The sequence below is a fragment of the Chenopodium quinoa genome, unplaced genomic scaffold, assembly GCF_001683475.1.
Source record: "Chenopodium quinoa cultivar QQ74 unplaced genomic scaffold, ASM168347v1, whole genome shotgun sequence".
Lineage (NCBI taxonomy): Eukaryota > Viridiplantae > Streptophyta > Magnoliopsida > Caryophyllales > Amaranthaceae > Chenopodium > Chenopodium quinoa.
Window position 1 is genome coordinate 37,724 of NW_018744394.1, and position 21,435 is coordinate 59,158.

Sequence of the window (21,435 nt, forward strand, 5' to 3'; positions counted from 1 at the left end):
CTGAAGCCGTCTTGCCCATCGAACATTACGAGCCGACCCTCAGAGTCATGCTATACGATGAAGAGGCGAATTGGGAAGCAATGCTCTTGACATTGGATTCACTTTCAGAACGGAGGGGCAATGTCGCCTTGCGTCTTGAGATTTACCGTCTGAGAATGACGAGAGCCTACAACAAAAAAAGTACATAAGCGTCCTTTGAAAGTTGGCGACTTAGTGTTAAGAAAAATAGAGGCAACCGGTAGGGCCAATGAGTTGGGGAAGTTATCCCCAAATTGGGAAGGCCCCTACCGGATCTATGAAGAAGTAAGGGATGGCACCTACCGCCTAGAAACTCCAGACGGCAGGCGTCTACCTAGAACTTGGAATGTAGACAATCTAAAAAAGTACTACTTCTAAGATTGTAAACTTTTTGTAAACAGTGAGTCAATTAATGAAGATTCAAACTTTGTTTGCAAAATTGAGTTATTGTTTGATTATCCATCCGGGTAATACCCAGACGGATTCTTCATTTACCTAACTAAGTTTGATACTTAGTAAAGGTTACATTTGTTGGATCGCCTGGGTAATACTCGGATCCCTTGTTTATTTAAGTTTGATACTTTGTTTATTCAACTGCTTGATTATCCGTCTGGGTAATACCCAGACAGACTCGTTTGTTTACAAAACTAAGTTCGATACTTAGTGTAAATTCAATACTTTGACTAAAAACTAAGCACAAAAACGTTTAGTGGCTATACAACCGGTCTCAAACAAGACTAGAGGCTAAAATTGCCAGATGGTTGCTCATTTTATAAAATCGCCTGTCCCAACATGGACAAAGGCGTCCGGCGACACCCCTCTGGGTGCAATCGTCGCAGAGAACAGGCTATTTTTCGGTTCTACGTACCCATGCAGACGACAAAAATTGAACGACCAAATTGGTCAACTCATAGCCGTCTGACCAAAATGACCTGTGAAGAATGATCAAGTTGCCGAATACCGAATGCCCTGGGGCATCAGTCAGTCATCGACTGAAGATCTCACTTGGTTGTTTATTCCAAAATTGCAATTCCTACCTCAATTTGGGCAAAGGAGTCGTGCAATGGCTATGAAATCTCTACCAAGACGGATAAGCACCGTCTGGGTAGTGACTGGAACGCCTGTTGGTGTACGGCTGTGCACTTGGTTTGGGGCAATCACTATTGTGATTTATTGACTTGCAAACATATCATGCTCTTTACAGCATCAGACGTTTTCAAGTCAATCAACCGACTCCACTTAAAACCAACCACACAGCCGTCTAGGGGCAAGGACAGCCAGACTATTGATTAGTTAGGCAAAAATGAAAAATCGCCCTATGATTTTGATAAGTTAGGCAAAAATGAAAAATTAAAATTGATCAAAACCGACTCAGTCGGTGCATTTCATAAAAACCACCCAACCAAACGGTTGTAGTGGATTAAAATGTTAACCGGACCCCGTCTGGCAGAAAAAGAAATTGTTAATTGACCCGGCTCCTCAGCCGGTAAATACAAATTTACTCGGCACGCAGGCCGGAAAAACAAGTTTTGGCATACTGCCGCTGAATAAAAGAAAGACAAAAAAAACCACCCAACCAAACGGTTGTAGTGGATTAAAATGTTAACCGGACCCCGTCCAGGAGAAAAAGAAATTTTTAATTGATTCGGCTCCTCAGCCGGTAAATACAAATTTACTCACACAGGCCGGAAAAACAAGTTTTGGCATACTGCCTCTGAATAAAAGAAAGACAAAAAAAAAGAGATTGGCATACTGTCGCTGAAAAGTCACTTCTGGCCTGCAAGCGGCTCCTCCTGGTCCTCCTCATCATCTTAGGGTATCTCCTGCGCTTCACCCAGACCAGGTAGCTGAGGTATGAGGGGCTCATTGTTGGCATTAACTCAGGCGTCGAAGGACTCAGGCTCTGGATCACCCTTCTCTCTCAGGTACACCACGTCCTCGGCGTATATGTGAGCCAGTGCCCAAACGCCATAATCCGCGTCCGGGTACAGCGCAGCCCAGGCGATCTTCATCCAGGCGTCATTATCAGCGTCACTCTCAGCAACTAGACGGCTTTGCTCCGCCTCCAGGGTTGCTGCAAAGTTTATCTAAGCCTGAGCAGCCTCCTTCTCTAGTTTTTGAACTTTGGTCTTCAGATTGGTGTTTTCTTCAGAAACACCCTAAAGATTGCCAAGGTCCGTCTGGGGCTTCTTGAGCGCCTCATCAGCCTTATTGGCACTCTCAGCAGCCTTCTTCTTGGCCTCCTCCGCCTCCTTTCGGGCCATCTCAGCATCAGTCGCCCGTTGCATGGCCGCCTCCAGATCTGACTCCAGCTGCTGGATTCTAGACGCTTGTGTCATATTGATTGCTTTAGTTTCAAGTTCATTTACGATAGTTAAGTGCAAAGAAATATTGTCAGCGTCTATGGCGGACTTCTTGGCCCATTTTACCTCTTCCCGTTTGTGGGAATAAGGGCGTTTGAGCCCGTCCACCCGCAGCATAGCCTGCAGAAAAGCAAGCGGTGTGAGTATTGCAGGCGGGATAAAACACATGGAAAAAATAAAATTGAACTGACAAGGTTCTTACCTCAGCCAGAAGGGATAGAATGCGTTCAAGATTAAACGTCTCTATCCTAGGGATACTGTCTTTATCCCTCTTCCGGACGGATTCCAGGATGGCCTTGGCGTGCTTCTAGACGTCTGCCAGCGGGGAGATTGATCTGCACCACAACCAATACGTGATGAGTGTGAAACTAAGGCAGCACCTATTTGTTGCCGGCCGTCTGAAGATGACGTCTGTTGAAAGTGGGATTTCACCCGCAAAGGCCACCCCAGATCAAGCGGGGATTCAAAAGGGTTCTTACCTTCAGAGCCAGCCAAGCGGGAACCGCTTGCAGGCGTGGTAAACCCCGCGGCTGCTGATAAGGGGTTGACACGATCAAGGCACACGCTGCCGCCTATCTTCTCGAGTCGCCCCGCTATCCGCATCTGCTGATGCCCGGATGAGGCGCTAGGAGTTGATGCAGAGGTGGATTTTTTTATTTTGTTGAGAACGGCAGGGGTCTCCTCCCTAGCCCGTTTGAGTTGTATCTCAAACGACTTTCCAACCTCTCCTCCCTGCAAAAATAACCAAAGTTAAGGTTAGCATCCGGGAAAAATGATTTTAAAAGATCAACTTATGAAAGGGTCAGGTGTTTGTTACCTTGGATTTGACCTCAGCCGCAGCCTTCTCCGCAAGCGCCTTGCGGATGACAGCAGAGGGTCGCTTTGGGGTTTTCTTCGTCTGCAACATGTTTAATGCTTCTTCTGTAAAAAGAAGGAAATTGGTCAATATCATAAAACAATTTCGATAGAAAAATACTACAGACGGATATAAACTCTGGCGCATACGTTTGGTGAACATGTGCCCTAGCCCGCAGGCGGCTAGGAAGCACTCGTCCCTGAACCAGGCGCTCTTAGGGATCCAGTTCTTGGGAACTTTTATTGTTTCCCTGGTTGACAAGGTCGCGTCTGAGAGGTAAAAAATTATGCCTCAATGATCTTGTCAAAGTCTTCCTCTGGAACCCGAGGAAGAGCACACTTCCGGCCCAACAAGTCGGGCTTCTTATTGTACAGACAGAATTCATAATTCTCCCGTCTGGTTGGAGCTAACATTAGGAAGAACCTGTGCTTCCAGCCGTCGAATTTCGAGACCTTGTCCAAAGTCATCATATATTGGGGCTGCGTGGTTAGAGTGTACCACGCCCTCCAGCCGCCTGGGCTTCTGCTAAGACAATGCATGCTAGCAAAAGCCTCCCAGCCGAGGTGAAGCCCTTGAAACTCGCAGGCGGCAACATACCCAAGAATGTTAGTCCAAGAGTAGGGGGTAAGTTGCCAGACTCCGAGGCCGTAGCCTCTCAAAATTGCCTTCACCGCCTGGTGAAGGGGAAAGCGGAGACCAGCCTTGAACGCCACCTCATAACAGCCGAAATAGTTGTTGGCGTTCTCCTGATCGTCCTCCCAGGCGACGATGCCATTCAAAGGCGGCACCCGGATCATGTACCCGTCTCCAAGCGGGTGCATTTTAGTAAAATTCTTCAAGTTTTCCTCCATTCGGATCCGGTCCTTGGAGGAGACGTGGATGTTGAAGGGATCATCCTTCTCGTTCCACTTTTTCCTTTCTTCCTCCTCGCTATCAGGAAGCGGGGGTAAATCGTCACTACTCTCAAAGGTAGAGGCGGAGATGTCGCTTTTCGTCTCCTCCTCACTTTGATTCAAGGGGCAGAGGCGACCTCGTCGCCGCCTTGGTCGCACTCTTCCAAGAAAGAGTCATCAGGGGTTGAAGGGGCGCGCGGAGGGGATCTCTCCAGAGCCGTCTGGTCACCCTGACCGGACGTTTCTCCCTCAGGCGATTAGCTGCCTGAGCCTTCGCTCTTGTAATTTGGATCAGTCGATGTCTTCTTTATCCGAGCCATTGTGTCCTGCACAGACACGTAATTGGTCGGAATCCGTGGAAATGGGTGGACCCAACACCCTAAGACGCCACTCCCAGTCCTGGACTCAGCCGTCCCTGGTGACCGGCTGGACTCTAACCTAGGTTGTGCCGTGTGTGTTGGTGATGCATCCATTTATTGCAAGAAATATGTACAAGCGGTGAAAAAAGAAAAAGAGCTGAGAGAGGCAGAGACTGTACCTTTTGAAGAGATATCTGAAACTTGGCGGGTCTGGCTGGGTCTCTGGAAGACGAGCTTTCTTGCTTGCTCCTGACTCAAACGGATGACTTCTGCTCTCTCAAAGTTCTCTCTAGAAAATTTTTTGTAAACGTACCAAAATTATGAGGGTAAATGGCTATATATAGAGGGTAAATATGGGGGCATTTCCGTAATTTACCCAGAAGGTGAACGGTTACTCTTTAATGGTAAAATTACCGCCAATCGGAGCGTGACACATGTCACAAATGCCACGTGGCGTGCCACGTCACATCTGTGGGGGGCAAATGTTTAGGGTAATTTTACCCCGCCAAGTGGTCCAATCAGAGGATGACACGTGTCAGCCTCAGGATGGCTCAAATTGGACCAATCTCTAATTGACACGTGTCACTCCAGAAAATAAGGGGAAAAGGCGGCCTTCAGGCCCAAATCTCGAGAAAGCCGCAAAGCGGCGCAGCCCACCAATGATGAGGGTTCAGTGACCTAATCAGGGACAAAAATCCCAAAGACCCTATAAATAGGGAGATGTCCCTCTTTTTGACGGCACGTTTTATCATTTATTACACATTTACTCTTTGATAGAGACATCCTGAGCTTGGAATCTGAGCACATCCCTACCTAAATTTCTACACCTTTTTCTCCCTTCAAGTTTTCTAACTTGTGCGTCGGAGGCGGAGGACCACCCAACTGGTGTCTCCGTTTGTTTTGCAGGTACAGCTCACCCTGGATCAGTCTTCGTGTTGTAACTCTCCCGAGGGACAAAAACACCCAAAACATTTGGCGCCGTCTGTGGAGAGAGTACCCCGAAGATGGTTCAAGAGTCTGTACCACCCCCTAACCGTCTGGGCGAAGACCCAGAAGTCTTTACAGACCAGGAGGATAAAGATCCTCAGGTCAAAACCTTTACAGCCGAAGACGGCTCTCTCAGGATCAAGCGCATCCGGCCCAAAGAGACTCTGGAGCGGGGTGCCTCCCAGGCGGGTGCAAGTAGACCCCCTGGGCAGCCGGAAGGGGAAACCCAAACGGCAACTGGATTAGCGCCTGTCACCCGAGACGAGCTCATGAGATTCATGACAAGATTCAAGGGTGAAATTAAAGTGTTGGTCACCTAGAGCCGGGCTGGCCCAAGTAGAGGTCAGACGGCCAAGAAGACTCCTCTGGAAAAGTGGAAGTCAGTCAAAGATCGGCAGCCCACTCCTCATCCAAAGGAGAAGGCAGCCGAGATCATTGATTGGTCCAAAATTCTTCTCCCCAAGGGGAATAACAATAACTCCCGCCGGACTCAATAGCCGGTGAGAAGTAAGAAGTCACCTCTTGATGCCCGGGAGATCATCTTCAGCGGGCATTGGACCGTCTAGCTGACAAAGGGTTGTTGAAGTCCTACATTTCTAAGTCCCCAGCCGAGGCAAAAAAGAAAAGCAAGGGTCAGTCCTCCAAGACTACCCCCAGCCTGCTAGTAGCTCGGATACCGACAAGGAGCCTACACAATAGCAGGCGGGTTCTCCTGTGGTGGCCCTACCATCCGGGGCACCAAGATCCATCTTCGAAAGATGGACAAGGATGATGATGAGCAGACGCCTATAAGCACCTCCTTTCCAGACGTCTTGATTACTGAGAAGGATAGGGGCAGCGTCCGTCGTCCGCATGATGACCCGGTTGTCATTGAATGTAAGGTTGCCAACCAGCTGGTTGGACGAACCCTTATTGACACCGACAGCTCATCAGACATCATCAGCCTCCGGTGCCAGCAAAAGCTGAAATACAATGTCAGCAGCATGCATCCGGTCACCCACCCCTTGGTTGGTTTTGGGGGTGGGATGGTCTACCCAGCTGGAAGAATTGACTTGCCCATCCGGCTAGGAGAGAAAGGCCAGGGACGACATATTATCGTCAGATTCTTTGTCGTTGAGGAGTTGACCGCCTACAACATTATCCTTGGCCGGCCAACCCTAAACGTAGCCAAGGCAGTAATCATCCCGTCTCTGATGCTCATCAAATATGAGAGGGATGATGGCTCTGTTGGTTCCTTTAATGGGGATCAGAAGACGGCCCGGGAGTGCTATCTCTTAGCCGTCAGGGACACTGTGACCCCAGGCAGTCAGGAACCAATTGACCTTGACAATGTCAAGGATGCCATCCAGCACCTGCCCCACCAGCAGCCGGAAAGAAAAGAAGGGCACCTCTGCTGGTGGAGGTAAAGAAAGAGAAAAAATAGCAATCACTGACCGGTGAACGGTCAGATGAGCTCCGTCCCCAACCGGCTGGTGAAAGCATTGATCTCGTTCTGGATGACAGCCGTCCGGAACGTACTGTAAAGGTTGGACGGTTTCTCGTGCTACTTTGGGTGCAGACTTGCACCTTCTGCTAAAGGAATTCAAAGACATTTTTTCCTTTGAAGTGGAAGAGATGCCAGGCGTCAGCCTGGACCTTGCTGTCCACAAGCTCGCCGTGGATCCTAAAAAGAAGCCCATCCGGCAAAAGAAAAGAAACCACGGTGAGGAAAGAAGTCAGGCGGCAGCTGCCGAAGTCAAAAAGCTGCTAGACGCCAGGTTCATCCGGCCTTGTAATTTTCCCGACTAGGTGGCCAATGTGGTCCTTGTTAAGAAACCGAATGGGACCTGGCGCATGTGTGTTGATTACACATACCTCAACAAGGCGTGTCCAAAGGACAGTTATCCGCTTCCAACGATCGACAGTCTGGTCGATTCTACAGCCGGTCATGCCTTGATGAGCTTCATGGATGCCTACTCCGGCTTCCATCAGATACCCCCTGTGGAAGAAAGATCAAGAGAAGACGGCCTTCGTCACTGATCAGGGGTTATTCTGTTATACTGTGATGTCGTTTGGCTTGAAAAATGCGCCTGCCACTTTCCAACGGATGATTAATACGGTCCTCATTAATCAGATTGGGAGGAATGATGTGATAGTCAAATCCAAGCTCCAGACGGATCACCTTACTGATCTCCGAGAAACATTCACCACCCTCAGGCGGCATAAGGTTATTTTAAATCCTAAGAAATGCGTCTTTGGTGTTGAGTCTGGGAAGTTTCTCGGATTCCTGATTGATCAAAGGGGGATAGAGGCTAACCCTGAAAAGATACAGGCGGTGATAGACATGAAGTCACCCCGTTCTGTCAAGGAAGTGTAGAGACTCACCGGCTGTCTGGCCGCCCTGGGGTGGTTCCTCAGTCGGTCAGGCGACAAGTGCCTCTACTTCTTCCAAGCAATCAGGAAGAAGACCAGATTTGAATGGGGGGATGATGCTGAGACGACATTCCAGAGGTTGAAAGAGCATTTACATTCTCTACCTAGGTTGGTCAGTCCTTTACCTAGGGAGACGTTGTACATGTACTTAGCCGTCTCAAATCATGCCCTCACTGTCGTTCTCTTTGCTGAGCGAGAAGGCGTGCAGCTCTCAGTTTACTTCATTAGCCATGTTCTTAAAAATGCTGAACTCCGGTATCCCACAGTTGAAAAATTTGGCCTTGCTCTGTATATAGATTTCAAAAAATTGAAGCCCTACTTTCTGGCACATCCGGTAGTGATTTACACCGACCAGCCACTCAAGCGGCCAATGTCTACCTTGGACTCATCCTGGAGAATGTTGAAATGGGCTATTGAAATTCAAATACTTGAAATCACTTACGAACCAAGAAAGGCAGTGAAAGGTCAGGCGTTTGCCGACTTCATTGTTGAAATGACTCGTCCGGTGGCCCCGGATAATCTTGATCAGGTTTGGAAAGTGTATGTAGACGGGAGCTCTACAAAGAACGGCTGTGGTGCAGGCGTAATCTACGAGTCTCCTGAAGGGGACAGATTTGAGTATGCACTACGCTTCAAATTTCAAGCCTCTAACAATGAGGCGGAATATGAAGCCCTGTTAGCCGACATTCGCATGTGTAAGGCAGCAAGGGCCATGAAAATTGACGCCTACTCTGATTCTCAATTGGTTGTTAGCCAGTATGAGGGAACCTATTAGCTACTCATCCGGCTATGCTTAAATCTCTTCAGGAATTCGAAGAAGAGACCAAGGCCCTTGAGGAATTCCGGCTGAGTCCAGTGCCTAGGTCGAAAAACAATCAGGCGGATGCATTGTCAAAACTGGCGTCTTCCGCCTGCCATGATACGCCTCGGTCAGTATTCTGGGAAGTTCTTGAAAAGAGAAGCATCTATGAGGACCCCATTGGAATCCTGGACCAATGCTCTACCTGGATGGATGGCATCCAGGCCTATCTTTCAGATGGCACACTTCCTGATTCGCCACAGGAGGCAGCCGTCCTGAAAAAACGAGCTACAAGATTCGAGTTGAAAAATGGAGAACTCTTCAAGGCGGGGTTTCTGAATCCTTTGTTGAAGTGTGTCACCCCAGAAAAGGGGAAAGAATTTTTCGAAGACTTGCACTCGGGATTCTGCGCCTCTCATATAGGCGGCAGGTCCCTAGCCGTCAAAGCCAGACGACATTATTTTTGGCTTACTCTTGAGGCAGACGCCAAGGAGTTGGTAAAGAAATGTGACAAATGCCAAAAACTTGGCAAACTCATTCACCGTCCGGCTACTGATCTGACGGCAATCCACAGCCCAATCCTGTTTGCAAAAAGGGGCATGGACATTTTAGGTCCTTACACGCCTACTCCAGGCGGTAAGCGCTACATCTTGGTGGCTGTGGATTATTTCACCAAGTGGGTAGAAGCTGAGGCGGTTAAAAACATCAAAACCTCAGACGTGATTTCCTTCATCTGGAAAAACATTATCACCCGGTATTGGGTACCTATGTTTATGGTGTTTGATAATGGTCCTCAGTTTGAGACGCCTCGGCTAAAAACTTGGTTGGGAGATCAGGGGATCTCAAGCTATTTTGCGTCCGTTGGCCGTCCCCAAGCAAACGGCCAAGTTGAAGCCTTCAATAAACTCATCTCAGACGGCATTAAGAAGAAAATAGAAAGAGCCGGTGGCTTATGGGCAGAAGAGTTAATCCATGTCCTATGGGCCATCCGGACAGCAGCGAAGGGGGCAACCGGTGAAACCCCATTTCTCATCGTTTACGGTGCTGAAGCCGTCTTGCCCATCGAACATTACGAGCCAACCCTCAGAGTCATGCTATATGATGTAGAGGCGAATTGGGAAGCAATGCGCTTGGCATTGGATTCACTCCCAGAACACAGGGGCAATGCCGCCTCGCATCATGAGATTTATCGTCTGAGAATGACGAGAGCCTACAACAAAAAAGTACACAAGCGTCCTTTGAAAGTTGACGACTTAGTGTTACGAAAAATGGAGGCAACCGGTAGGGCCAATGAGTTGGGGTAGTTAACCCCAAATTGGGAAGGCCCCTACCAGATCTATGAAGAATAAGGGATGGCACCTACCACCTAGAAACTCCAGACGGCAGGCGTCTGCCTAGAACTTGGAATGTACATAATCTAAAAAAGTACTACTTTTGAGATTGTAAACTTTTTGTAAACAGTGAGTCAATTAATGAAGATTCAGACTTTGTTTGCAAAATTGAGTTATTGTTTGATTATCCATCCGGGTAATACCCAGACGGATTCTTCATTTACCTAACTAAGTTTGATACTTAGTAAAGGTTACATTTGTTTGACCGCCTGGGTAATACTCGGATCCCTTGTTTATTTAAGTTTAATACTTTGTTTATTCAACTGCTTGATTATCCGTCTGGGTAATACCCAGACAGACTCGTTTGTTTAGAAAACTAAGTTCGATACTTAGTGTAAATTCAATACTTTGACTAAAAACTAAGCACAAAAACGTTTAGTGGCTATACAACCGGTCTCAAACAAGACCAGAGGCTAAAATGGCCGGATGGTTGCTCATTTTATAAAATCGCCTGTCCCAACATGGACAAAGGCGTCCGGCGACTCCCCTCCAGGTGCAATCGTCGTAGAGAACAGGCTATTTGTCAGTTCTACGTACCCATGCAGACGACAAAAATTAAACGACCAAATTGGTCAACTCATAGTCGTCTGACCAAAATGACCTGTGAAGAATGATCAAGTTGCCGAATACCGAATGCCCTGGGGCATCAGTCAGTCACCGACTGAAGATCTCACTTGGTTGTTTATTCCAAAATTGCAATTCCTACCTCAATTGGGGCAAAGGAGTCGTGCAATGGCTGTGAAATCTCTACCAAGAGGGATAAGCACCGTTTGGGTAGTGACTAGAACGCCTGTTGGTGTACGGCTGTGCACTTGGTTTGGGGCAATCATTATTGTGATTGATTGACTTGGAAACATATCATGCTTTTTACAGCATCAGACGTTTTCAAGTAAATCAACCGACTCCACTTGAAACTAACACACAGCCGTCCAGGGGCAAGGACAGCCAAACTATTGATTAGTTAGGCAAAAATTAAAAATCGCCGCATGATTTTGATAAGTTAGGCAAAAATGAAAAATTAAAAATAATCAAAACCGACTCAGTCGGTGCATTTCATAAAAATCACCCAACCAAACGGTTGTAGTGGATTAAAATGTTAACCGGACCCCGTCTGGGAGAAACAGAAATTGTTAATTGACCCGGCTCCTCAGCTGGTCAATACAAATTTACTCGGCACGCAGGCTGGAAAAAAAAGTTTTGGCATATTGCCGCTGTATAAAAGAAAGACAAAAAAAAAAGAGATTGGCATACTACCGCTAAAAAGTCACTTCTGGCCTGTAGGCAGCTCCTCCTGGTCCTCCTCATCATCTGAGGGTATCTCCTGCGCTTCACCCGGACCAGGTAGCTGAGGTACGAGGGGCTCATTGTTGGAATTAACCCAGGCGTTAAAGGACTCAGGCTCTGGATCACCCTTCTCTCTCAGGTACACCACGTCCTCGGCATACTTGTGAGCCAGTGCCCAGACGCCATAATCCGCGTCCGGGCGTCATTATCAGCGTCACTCTCAGCAACTAGACGGTTTTGCTCCGCCTCCAGGGTTGCTGCAAAGTTTATCTGAGCCTGAGCAACCTCCTTCTCCAGTTTTTGTACCTTGGTCTTTAGATTGGTGTTCTCTTCAAAAACACCCTGAAGATTGCCAAGGTCCGTCTGGGCCTTCTTGAGTGCCTCATCAGCCTTTTTGGCACTCTCAGCAGGCTTCTTCTGAGCCTCCTCCGCCTGCTTCCGGGCCGTCTCAGCATCATTCGCCCGCTGCTTGGCCGCCTCCATATCTGACTCCAGCTGCAGGATTCTAGACGCCTGTGTCATAATGATTGCTTTAGTTTCAAGTTCATTTAAGATAGTTGAGTGCAAAGCAATATTGTCAGCGTCTATGGCAGACTTCTTGGCCCTTTTTACAGCTTCCCGTTTGCGGGAATAAGGACGTTTGAGCCCGTACACCCGCAGCATAGCCTGCAGAAAAGCAAGCGGTGTGAGTATTGCAGGCGGGATAAAACACTTGGAAAAAATAAAATTGAACTGACAAGGTTCTTACCTCAGCCAGAAGGGATAGAATGCGTTCAAGATTAAACGTCTCTATCCTAGGGATACTGTCTTTATCCCTCTTCCGGACGGATTCCATGATGGCCTTGGCGTGCTTCTGGACGTCTGGCCAGCGAGGAGATTGATCTGCACCACAATCAATACGTGATGAGTGCGAAACTAAGGCAGCACCTATTTGTTGCCGGCCGTCTGAAGATGACGTCTGTTGAGAGTGAAATTTCACCCGCAAAGGCCACCACATCTCAAGCAGGGATTCAAAAGGGCTCTTACCTTCAGAGCCAGCCAAGCGGGAACCGCTTGCAGGCGTGGTAAACCCCGCGGCTGCTAAAAAGAGTTGACAAGATCAAGGCACACGCTGCCGCCTATCTTCTCGAGTCGCCCCGCTATCCGCATCTGCTGATGCCCGGCTGAGGCGCCAGGAGTTGATGTAGTGGTGGATTTTTTGATTTTGTTGAGAACGGCAGGGGTCTCCTCCCTAGCCCGTTTGAGTTTTTTTCTCAAACGATTTTCCAACCTCTCCTCCCTACAAAAATAACCAAAGTTAAGGTTAGCATCCGAGAAAAATGATTTTAAAAGATCAACTTATGAAAGAGTCAGGCGTTTGTTATCTTGGCTTTGACCTCAGCCGCAGCCTTCTCCGCAAGCGCCTTGCGGATGACAGCAGAGGATCGCTTTGGGGTTTTCTCCGTCTGCAACATGTTTGATGCTTCTTCTGCAAAAAGAAGGAAATTGGTCAATATCATTAAACAATTTCGATAGAAAAATACTACAGACGGATATAAACTCAGGAGCATACGAATGGTGAACATGTGCCCTAGCCCGCAGGCGGCTAGGAAGCACTCGTCCCTGAACCAGGCGCTCTTAGGGATCCAGTTCTTGGGAACTTTTATTGTTTCCCTGGTTGACAAGGTCGCGTCTGAGAGGCCAAAAAAGTCTGCCTCAATGATCTTGTCAAAGTCTTCCTCTGGAACCCGGGGAAGAGCACACTTCCGGCCGCCTTATTGTACAGACGGAATTCATAATTCTCCCGTCTGGTTGGAGCTGACATCAGGAAGAACCTGTGCTTCCAGCCGTCGAATTTTGAGACCTTGTCCAAGTCATCATATATTGGGGCTGCGTGGTTAGAGTGTTCCACGCCCTCCAGCCGCCTAGGCTTCTGCTAAGATAATGCATGCTAGCAAAAGCCTCCCAGCCGGGGTGAATCCCTTGAAACTCGCAAGCGGCAACATACCCTAGAATGTTTTTCAAAGAGTTGGGGGTAAGTTGCCAGACTCCGAGGCCGTAGCTTCTCAAAATTGCCTTCACCGCCTGGTAAGGGAAAAGCAGAGACCAGCCTTGAACGCCGCCTCATAACAGCCGAAATAGTTGTTGGCGTTCTCTTGATCGTCCTCCCAGGCGACGGTGCCATTCTCCAAGCGGGTGCATTTTAGTAAAATTCTTCAAGTTTTCCTCCATTTGGATCCGGTCCTTGGAGGAGACGTGGATGTTGAAGGGATCATCCTTCTCGTACCACTTCATCCTTTCTTCCTCCTCGCTATCCGGAAGCGGGGGTAAATCGTCACTACTCTCAGAGGTAGAGGCGGAGCTGTCGCTCTCCGTCTCCTCCTCACTTTGATTCAAGGGGGCAGAGGTGGCCTCGTCGCCGCCTTGGTCGCACTCTTCCAAGAAAGAGTCAGCAGGGGTTGAAGGGGCGCGCAGAGTAGATCTCTCCAGAGCCGTCTGGTCACCCTGACCAGACGTTTCTCCCTCAGGCGATTAGCTGCCTGAGCCTTCGCTCTTGTAATTTGGATCAGTCGATGTCTGCTTTATCCAAGCCATTGTGTCCTGCACAGACATGTAACTGGTCGAAATCCGAGGCAAAGGGTGGTCCCATCACCCCGAGACGGCACTCCCAGTCCTAGACTCAGCCGTTCCTGGTGACCGGCTGGACTCTAACCTAGGTTGTGCCATGTGTGTTTGTGATGCATCCATTTATTGCAAGAAATATGTACAAGCGGTGAAAAAAGAAAAAGAGCTGAGAGAGGCGGAGACGGTACCTTTTGAAGAGATATCTGAAACTAGGCGTGTCCGGCTGGGTCTCTGGAAGGCGAGCTTTCTTGCTTGCGCCTGACTCAAACGGATGACTTTTGGTCTCTCAAAGTTCTCTCTAGAAATTTTTTTGTAAACGTACCAAAATTATGAGGGTAAACGACTATATATAGAGGGTAAATACGGGGGCATTTCCGTAATTTACCCGGAAGGTGAACAATTACTCTTTAATGGTAAAATTTCCGCCAATCGGAGCGTGACACATGTCACAGATGCCACGTGGCGTGCCATGTCACATCTGTGAGGGGCAAATGTTTAGGGTAATTTTACCCCGCCAAGTGGTCCAATCAGAGGATGACACGTGTCAGCCTCAAGATGGCCCAAAGTGTACCAATCTCTACTTGACATGTGTCACTCCAAAAAATAAGGGGAAAAGGCGGCCTTCAGGCCCAAATCCCGAGAAAGCCGCAAAGCGGCGCAGCCCACCAATGATTAGGGCTCAGTGACCTAATCAGGGGAAAAAATCCAAGAGACCTTATAAATAGGGAGATGTCCCTCTTTTTGAGAGCACGTTTTATCATTTATTGCACATTTACTCTTTGATAGAGACATCCTGAGCTTGGAATCCGAGCAGATCCCTACCTAAATTTTCGCACCTTTTTCTCCCTTCAAGTTTTCTAACTTGTTCGTCGGAGGCGGAGCACCTCCCAAATGGTGTCTCCGTTTGTTTTGCAGGTACAGCTCACCCTTGATCAGTCTTCGTGTTGTAACTCTCCCGTGGGACAAAAACACCCAAAACAAATGGAGCTATTGCCAGAGAGCCAAGAGAACATAAGAAGGTCAAACATGTCAAGCGGCGGTTTCACATGATTCAAGAATGGAAATGGGAAGGTCAAATAAAAATTTGTAAAGTTGGAACGGATGACAATGTAGCCAATCCACTGACTAAACATTTGTCTCAAGTAAAGCAAAACAAGCACGTTGAGGCAATGGGAATCAGGCACATCAGAGATTGGCTTTGGATTCCTTATTTTAGTGTTTTGATTAAATTTAAATAATTTTAATGTAGAACATTATGATAAACCATTCAGTTTTGGAGTAATAAAATTTTTCATGCGACTTAAATCTCTCTGTTGACTATTTAATTGTGGTTTAGAAATAAATATTGAGTCCATTCGATTTTGAGAATATTCAAAATAGGGTATCAAGACAATATCTTGGATACGGAAACACCTATTAAGTGATCATTGAATATTATAATCGAACATTATCCCTAATCGAGGTCATTTAAGCGATGGACGATTAATGACCATTTGAGATTAGTGTAAAGTTTGATTTACAGCACCGTTTCTTATGCGACAAGGACATGATCGTCATAAATCATTTACACAGGTATTGGTTTAGAACCGTACTAGATCGACCTATGAGAATACTATAAGAGATTCAAAAATCGTCATAAATATATTTCTCATTATTGATGTCGGAACCTTTTTTCCTTAACCATGAGTATTGTGAGTTCTCTTATTTAAGTACTAGTCCGCTTAGTTGTTGGTCAAACGTCAGTCATACATGGAGATTATAACGACGACAAACAGGCGGCTAGGTCCTCTCAGTAAGAGAAGCTACATTACAAGATTGGAAATGCCCCTATTAATAATAGGGAAGATGTTTTTGTTGTTTGAAAGGCCTCTCGAAGAGCAAGACTGTAAAATGCATGGCCGTGCTCGGATGGATTTTAGAAATCATATGTTTATTGACAGTCGGACTTGGATTTCAAGAAACACTTTTGGAAGTAATAAGGATGACGAATAAATTTTACCTAATAGTTCATGAAGAGGCATTACGCGACATAAGAAAAGGGCTATACACTAAAAGCTCACTTGTCTAGAAGGACAAGTGGGAGATTGAAAGAAATGGTGTCCTTTGAACAAGTGTATTATTCCGATAGGGGGTTCGGAATTATTAAAAAGCTAATAATTCAGTGAGTTCAATTGATCGGAATGCCTGGGTGGAGGCCGCTTCTAATCAGTAATATTAATGTATAATCAATATTACAGCTTAATCATGACTGAACCCTTCGGGTCACACCCAAGAAACTAACGAGCCGAAGCGATGAATTAATTAGGAATTAATTAATGAGTCGACCGAGTAATTAATATTTAGACGTCGAAAATTCGAGCTTGGAGCTTCAAAACCGAGCGTCGTAAGTCGAGTTGAAAATAGTAAAAAGATGAGACATGAAAATAATAATAAATCAACAATGACCAAATACTCCTAACAATAGAATACCAAGTAATAGGGGCATAGCCGAGCTAGCATCCCGCACCAAGTGCAGGGCTTTCTAGCAAGCCGTGGCATGCTAGCACGCTTCAGCTAGCAGCCCGCACTAGGTGCAAGTCATGCTAGCAGCAGACCTCGGCAGCAGCAGCTCGCACTAGGTACGAGGCACGCTAGCAGCAGCAGCCCACATGGGGTGCCTTGGTGCCCAAGTGGGCTGCCATGTGGCGCAAAATAAATAAGAGTTGGGGCATTTAGGTGGTCGGTTATGGGAGAGGGAGTGGGGAGCAAGTTTGTTCCCCCCTCCTCTAAATGGTCCTCACCTACTCCTTAATGAGAGCTTGCCACTCGTTGATTTATAACTAGTTTGATTATTAATTTTATTTTAGCTTTAAAATAAAATGGGAAAATAAAATTCTCCCACATTGATGGGAGAGCTTTTTACAATCTTGCATTTTCTTATAAATACCCAACTTGGGGTATTGGTAAAAGCACTTGAGTAAGAATTGGAAAAGGCTTCACCATTATGAAAACCTTTGAACTCATAAATTACTCAAGTTTTGGTCGGGCCTTGCTAACTCCAAGGCATTAGATCCTTGTTGGTGGTCGGGTTGTGGGTGGACTTTCGTTGGAGGTCATCGTACTTTTGAGACTTGCTTTTGAAGTACAAGCCCCTTGAGGTCGGGTGAAGCACGCGTCAAAGGTATAATTACTATCCTAATCTTGTTATTAAGTTATTATGCTTTATGGTCTTCTTTATCGCGAGTGCAGTCTTGTTTAGGGTTTGCTTCCGCAGTGAGTCGGACTCACCAAACCCCAACACTATCTCTTGGGACTATTACTATGAATATCACCGCAGGAGTGATAGAGCATGATACAACTTTCCAAGTGGTTGAAATCAGGGCTTCTTTCAACTTGTTGTTGGGATGCCCTTGGCTTCGTGACCTTAAGGTCGTCCCTTCATCACCTCACCAACAAGTGAAGGCTATAGTTGGAGGAATTCCTGTTACAATTGATGCCTCCTAGTTGAGAATTAAGGTAATTGTTAAACCTCTCATAAATGTGGAGCACAATGACAACGATGAAGACTTATGGGGATTTAACGCAGAAGAGGTCTCCTTAATCGAAGAGGATGAAAGACCCCTCTTTTCCACGACCTCCATTCGAACATGATATTTAATGGTATACTCCGAAAATAAGGACACTTAAATCTCCTAGAATGACTCTAGGAAATAAGAAAGGAGTAGACATACAAATGAAATCATCTGGTCTTCCTAAATTAGATACTTTTGTACTTGGTTTTGAACCGACTTCGAAAGACTATAAGGAAGCCTAGGAAAAGGATAATGCGCGGAGAAATGCTCGTACTCACAAGAAAGCAATCCCAATGGATTAATGTCCCCTCACCTTAAATGGACAATTAATAAGAGAGGGTGAAGATTATCCATGCTATGAATTTCCCGAGCTCTTTGTCAAAGATGGAATAAGGCAGCCTGGGTTTGAGTTCTTCTTGGATTGCCACTTCTTAAATGACATCCCTACTCCTATCTACAAGGAGAAAGAACCTCCCTGCTTGAACTTTAATGAGCCAAAATATGTTGAAGACATCTACGCGCTCATTCATTCTGCACTACAAAGTGAGAGCTTTAACCCCTCAAAGCTCATCACTTCTATAGAGGGGCTAGTCTAGGGATGGAGAAAGACTATGAAGGTGACTACACCAAGCGGACGGAAGAGATCTATAACAACAGGACAATTACCTGTGTTCACAGAGTCGTCTGATTCAGAGTCAAACTCTTCCCCTATCGACTCTTCAAAACCTGTAGATATAGCACCTCTCCTTAACTCTTCTACTTTAGCATCTAATCCTAGGATAGTTAGTAGTCAAGTCCCAATGGAACTTTCTTTATTTGATGTAATGAATTCTAAATACAATAATATGTCTTCTTTTGCTTACTCCTCGTGTTATTCCTTAACTCAAGATGAGGAGCATTGCTTAACTAACAATGAAAGTGACAAAGAAATAATTAAAGCAGTGGAAACACCTGAGAATAAAACACCAACAATAGAAGACACTAAAATAGTGGATATTTCAAAAGATCCAAACATTAAAAGAGAAGTTAAAATCGGACTAACTACTCTTACTAAATAATAAAGAACCGGTTTAATTGATCTACTAAAAGAATTTATCAATATATTTGCTTGGTTATATGAAGATATGCCAGGAATAAATAGAGAAATAGCTCAACACAACAATACCATTAAATCAAGGAATTAAACCCGTAAAACAAAAGTTACGTCATATGAAACCTGACGTAGCTCTTAAAATAAAAAGAAGAATTCAAAAACAAATTACCACAGGTTTTATCAAGGTATCCAAATACTTAGAATGGGTTGCAAATGTGGTACTAATTCCAAAGAATAATGTAAGGGTAAGAATGTGTGTCGACTACAGTGATCTAAATAAGTCGAGTCCAAAGGACAACTTCCCTTTACCACACATTGACATTTTGGTAGACAATACAACAAATCATGTGCTACTCTCGTTTTTGGATGGATACGCGGGATAAACCAGATTCTCATGGCCGAGAAAGATATGGAAAAGACTATATTCATAACGCCATGGGGCACTTACTGTTACACAATAATGTCATTCGTGTTAAAAACACGGGTGCCAAATACCAAAGAGCAGCGACTACCTTATTACATGACATGATGCACAAAGAAGTTGAAGTCTACGTAAATGATATGATAGTAAAATCAAAAGATCGTCTAAGACATCTAGAAGCCTTAAGAAAATTCTTCGAAAGACTGAGAAAATATATCATGAGGTTAAATCCATCCAAGTGTGATTTTGGAGTAACCTTAGGAAAACTCTTGGGATACGTTATTAGCTCTAGAGGAATAGAGATAGACCTAACCAAGGTTAAAGCAATAATGTCAATGCCACCGTCCAAGACCGAGAAACAAATTTGAGGATTCATTGGCCAATTGCAATATATAAGTAGGTTCATATCCAAATTAACCACGATATGTGAACCCATATTCCAGAAATTAAAGAAGAGCGTACCAGTAATATGGGACGATGAGTGACAAAAAGCCTTTGAGAAAATCAAAGCCTATCTCGCTAATCCTCCTGTATTAGCGTCAGCGCTCCCGAGAATCCCTTTTTGGTTATATATAATTGTCACCAAAGAGACAATGGGGGCTATGCTCACACAAGAAGTAGAAGGAATAGAAAACTCCATCTACTACTTAAGAAAAAAGATGCTCGAGTATGAAGTACGATATACATCATTTGAAAAATTGTGTCTCGCATTAGTGTAGGCCACAACCTATGTAGTATCTCGAATGGATCCACTTAAGTATCTCTTCGAGAAATCTACCCTTAATGGGAGAATATCGAGATGGATAGTAAACTTAGCTTAGTTTGATGTAAGGTTTATGCCCCAGATATCTATTAAAGGATCGGTAGTCTCAGATTTTCTAGCAGATTTCCCAATAGAGGATTAGACGCCAATGCATGAAAACGAATTTCCAAATGAAGATCTAATGCTCACAGAAGATGATACGTGGACGTTATACTTTGATGGGGCATCAAACCAAAAAGGTTGTGGTGTAGGAGTATTATTAGAAGATCATGTCTTAATCTCCATAAAGTTAGATTTTGACGTTACCAACAATGCTGCAGAATATGAGGCATGCGTGGTAGGCCTCGTTGGCATTAGGAGTAAAGAAACTTTGAATATTCGGAGACTCTACTCTAATTATCAACCAGATTTCCAAAAGGTAGAAAGTAAGGAGAGAAATCTTGGCCCTTACCAAACATATCTGGAAACTCTCACTGATTAATTAGAAAAGGTAGAATACACATATCTACATACCAAGAGAGGAAAATCAATTCGTTGATGCTTTGGCAAGGCTAGCCTCAATGGTTAGAATTCCCACAGAAATTGAGCAAATGCTGCTAACAATAAAGAGGCATAAACCTGCTTACATTCAAGCCATAGATGACGATGAGGTAGTCCAAGAAGAAGAGGAAAAAGAAGAAGAACCATGGTATACAGACATCCTTAACTATGTCACCAAAGGAGAATATCCACTCCATGCGGACAATAAAGAAAACGAGTTCTAAGACTTTTGGCTTCCCAATATGTACTCATAGACTATGAGCTACACAAAAGGGTACCTCAAGGTCGACCTCTCTTATGTGTAGGAAAAAATTAAAGGAAGCCCAAAGTGGAAAGATGCTAGTCCAAAAGATAATGCGTGAAGGGTATTATTGGACTACTATGAATAAGGACTATTATCACTACGTGAAAAGATGTCCTGAATGCCAAATATACGCTAACTTGCATCACATTCCCCCATCACTCCTTTACACTTACACTTCACCATAGCCATTCTCAACATGGGGAATGGATATTATTGGAAAGATTACTCCTCAAGGGACAAGAGAACACGAATACATCCTAGTAGAAATCGACTATTTTACAAAGTGGGTTGAAGCGGCATCATATGCAAAACTCACCGCAAAGCATGTAGCACTGTTTATCGAAAGAAACATCACATGTCGATATAGAGTCCCATATGAAATGATTAGTGACAATGGAACTCACTTTCAATCAGAATGCGAAAAATTGCTACAAAAGTATGGTATTCAACACCATCATTTCTCCCCATATAGGCCTCAAGCGAATGGTGCAGTAGAAGCAGCCAATAAGAATTTAAAGACTATCATCGAGAAAATGACAGAAAACTACAAATATTGGTCTGACAAACTCCACTTTGCTCTTTAGGGTTATCGCACGTTAATTCGCTCATCAACAGGAAATACGCCATTTTCCTTAATTTATGGAATGGATGTCGTACAACCTATAAAACTAGAAATAACTTCCCTACGCATTGCATTGGAAAATAAACTCGATGAAATCGAATGGACTAGAGCGGGATATGAAGAGTTAATTTTACTTGGTAAAAAACGACTAGAAGCTTTACATCATAGGCTAGAC

At 45.2% G+C, this 21,435-nt stretch overlaps 1 protein-coding gene across 1 annotated transcript; it reads right to left on the reverse strand.

Annotated features, from left to right (window-relative positions):
* Window positions 1–2,177: 2,177 nt before the first annotated feature.
* On the reverse strand, window positions 2,178–20,827 carry LOC110696854 (plectin-like). The gene is made up of 7 exons (XM_021874188.1): window positions 20,776–20,827; window positions 18,184–18,291; window positions 12,739–12,830; window positions 11,524–11,875; window positions 3,199–3,302; window positions 3,051–3,113; window positions 2,178–2,501 (listed from the first exon to the last, which is right to left on the reverse strand). The coding sequence occupies exons 1-7, from the start codon at window positions 20,825–20,827 to the stop codon at window positions 2,178–2,180; spliced, it is 1,095 nt and encodes a 364-aa protein (XP_021729880.1).
* Between the last annotated feature and the right edge of the window lie 608 nt (window positions 20,828–21,435).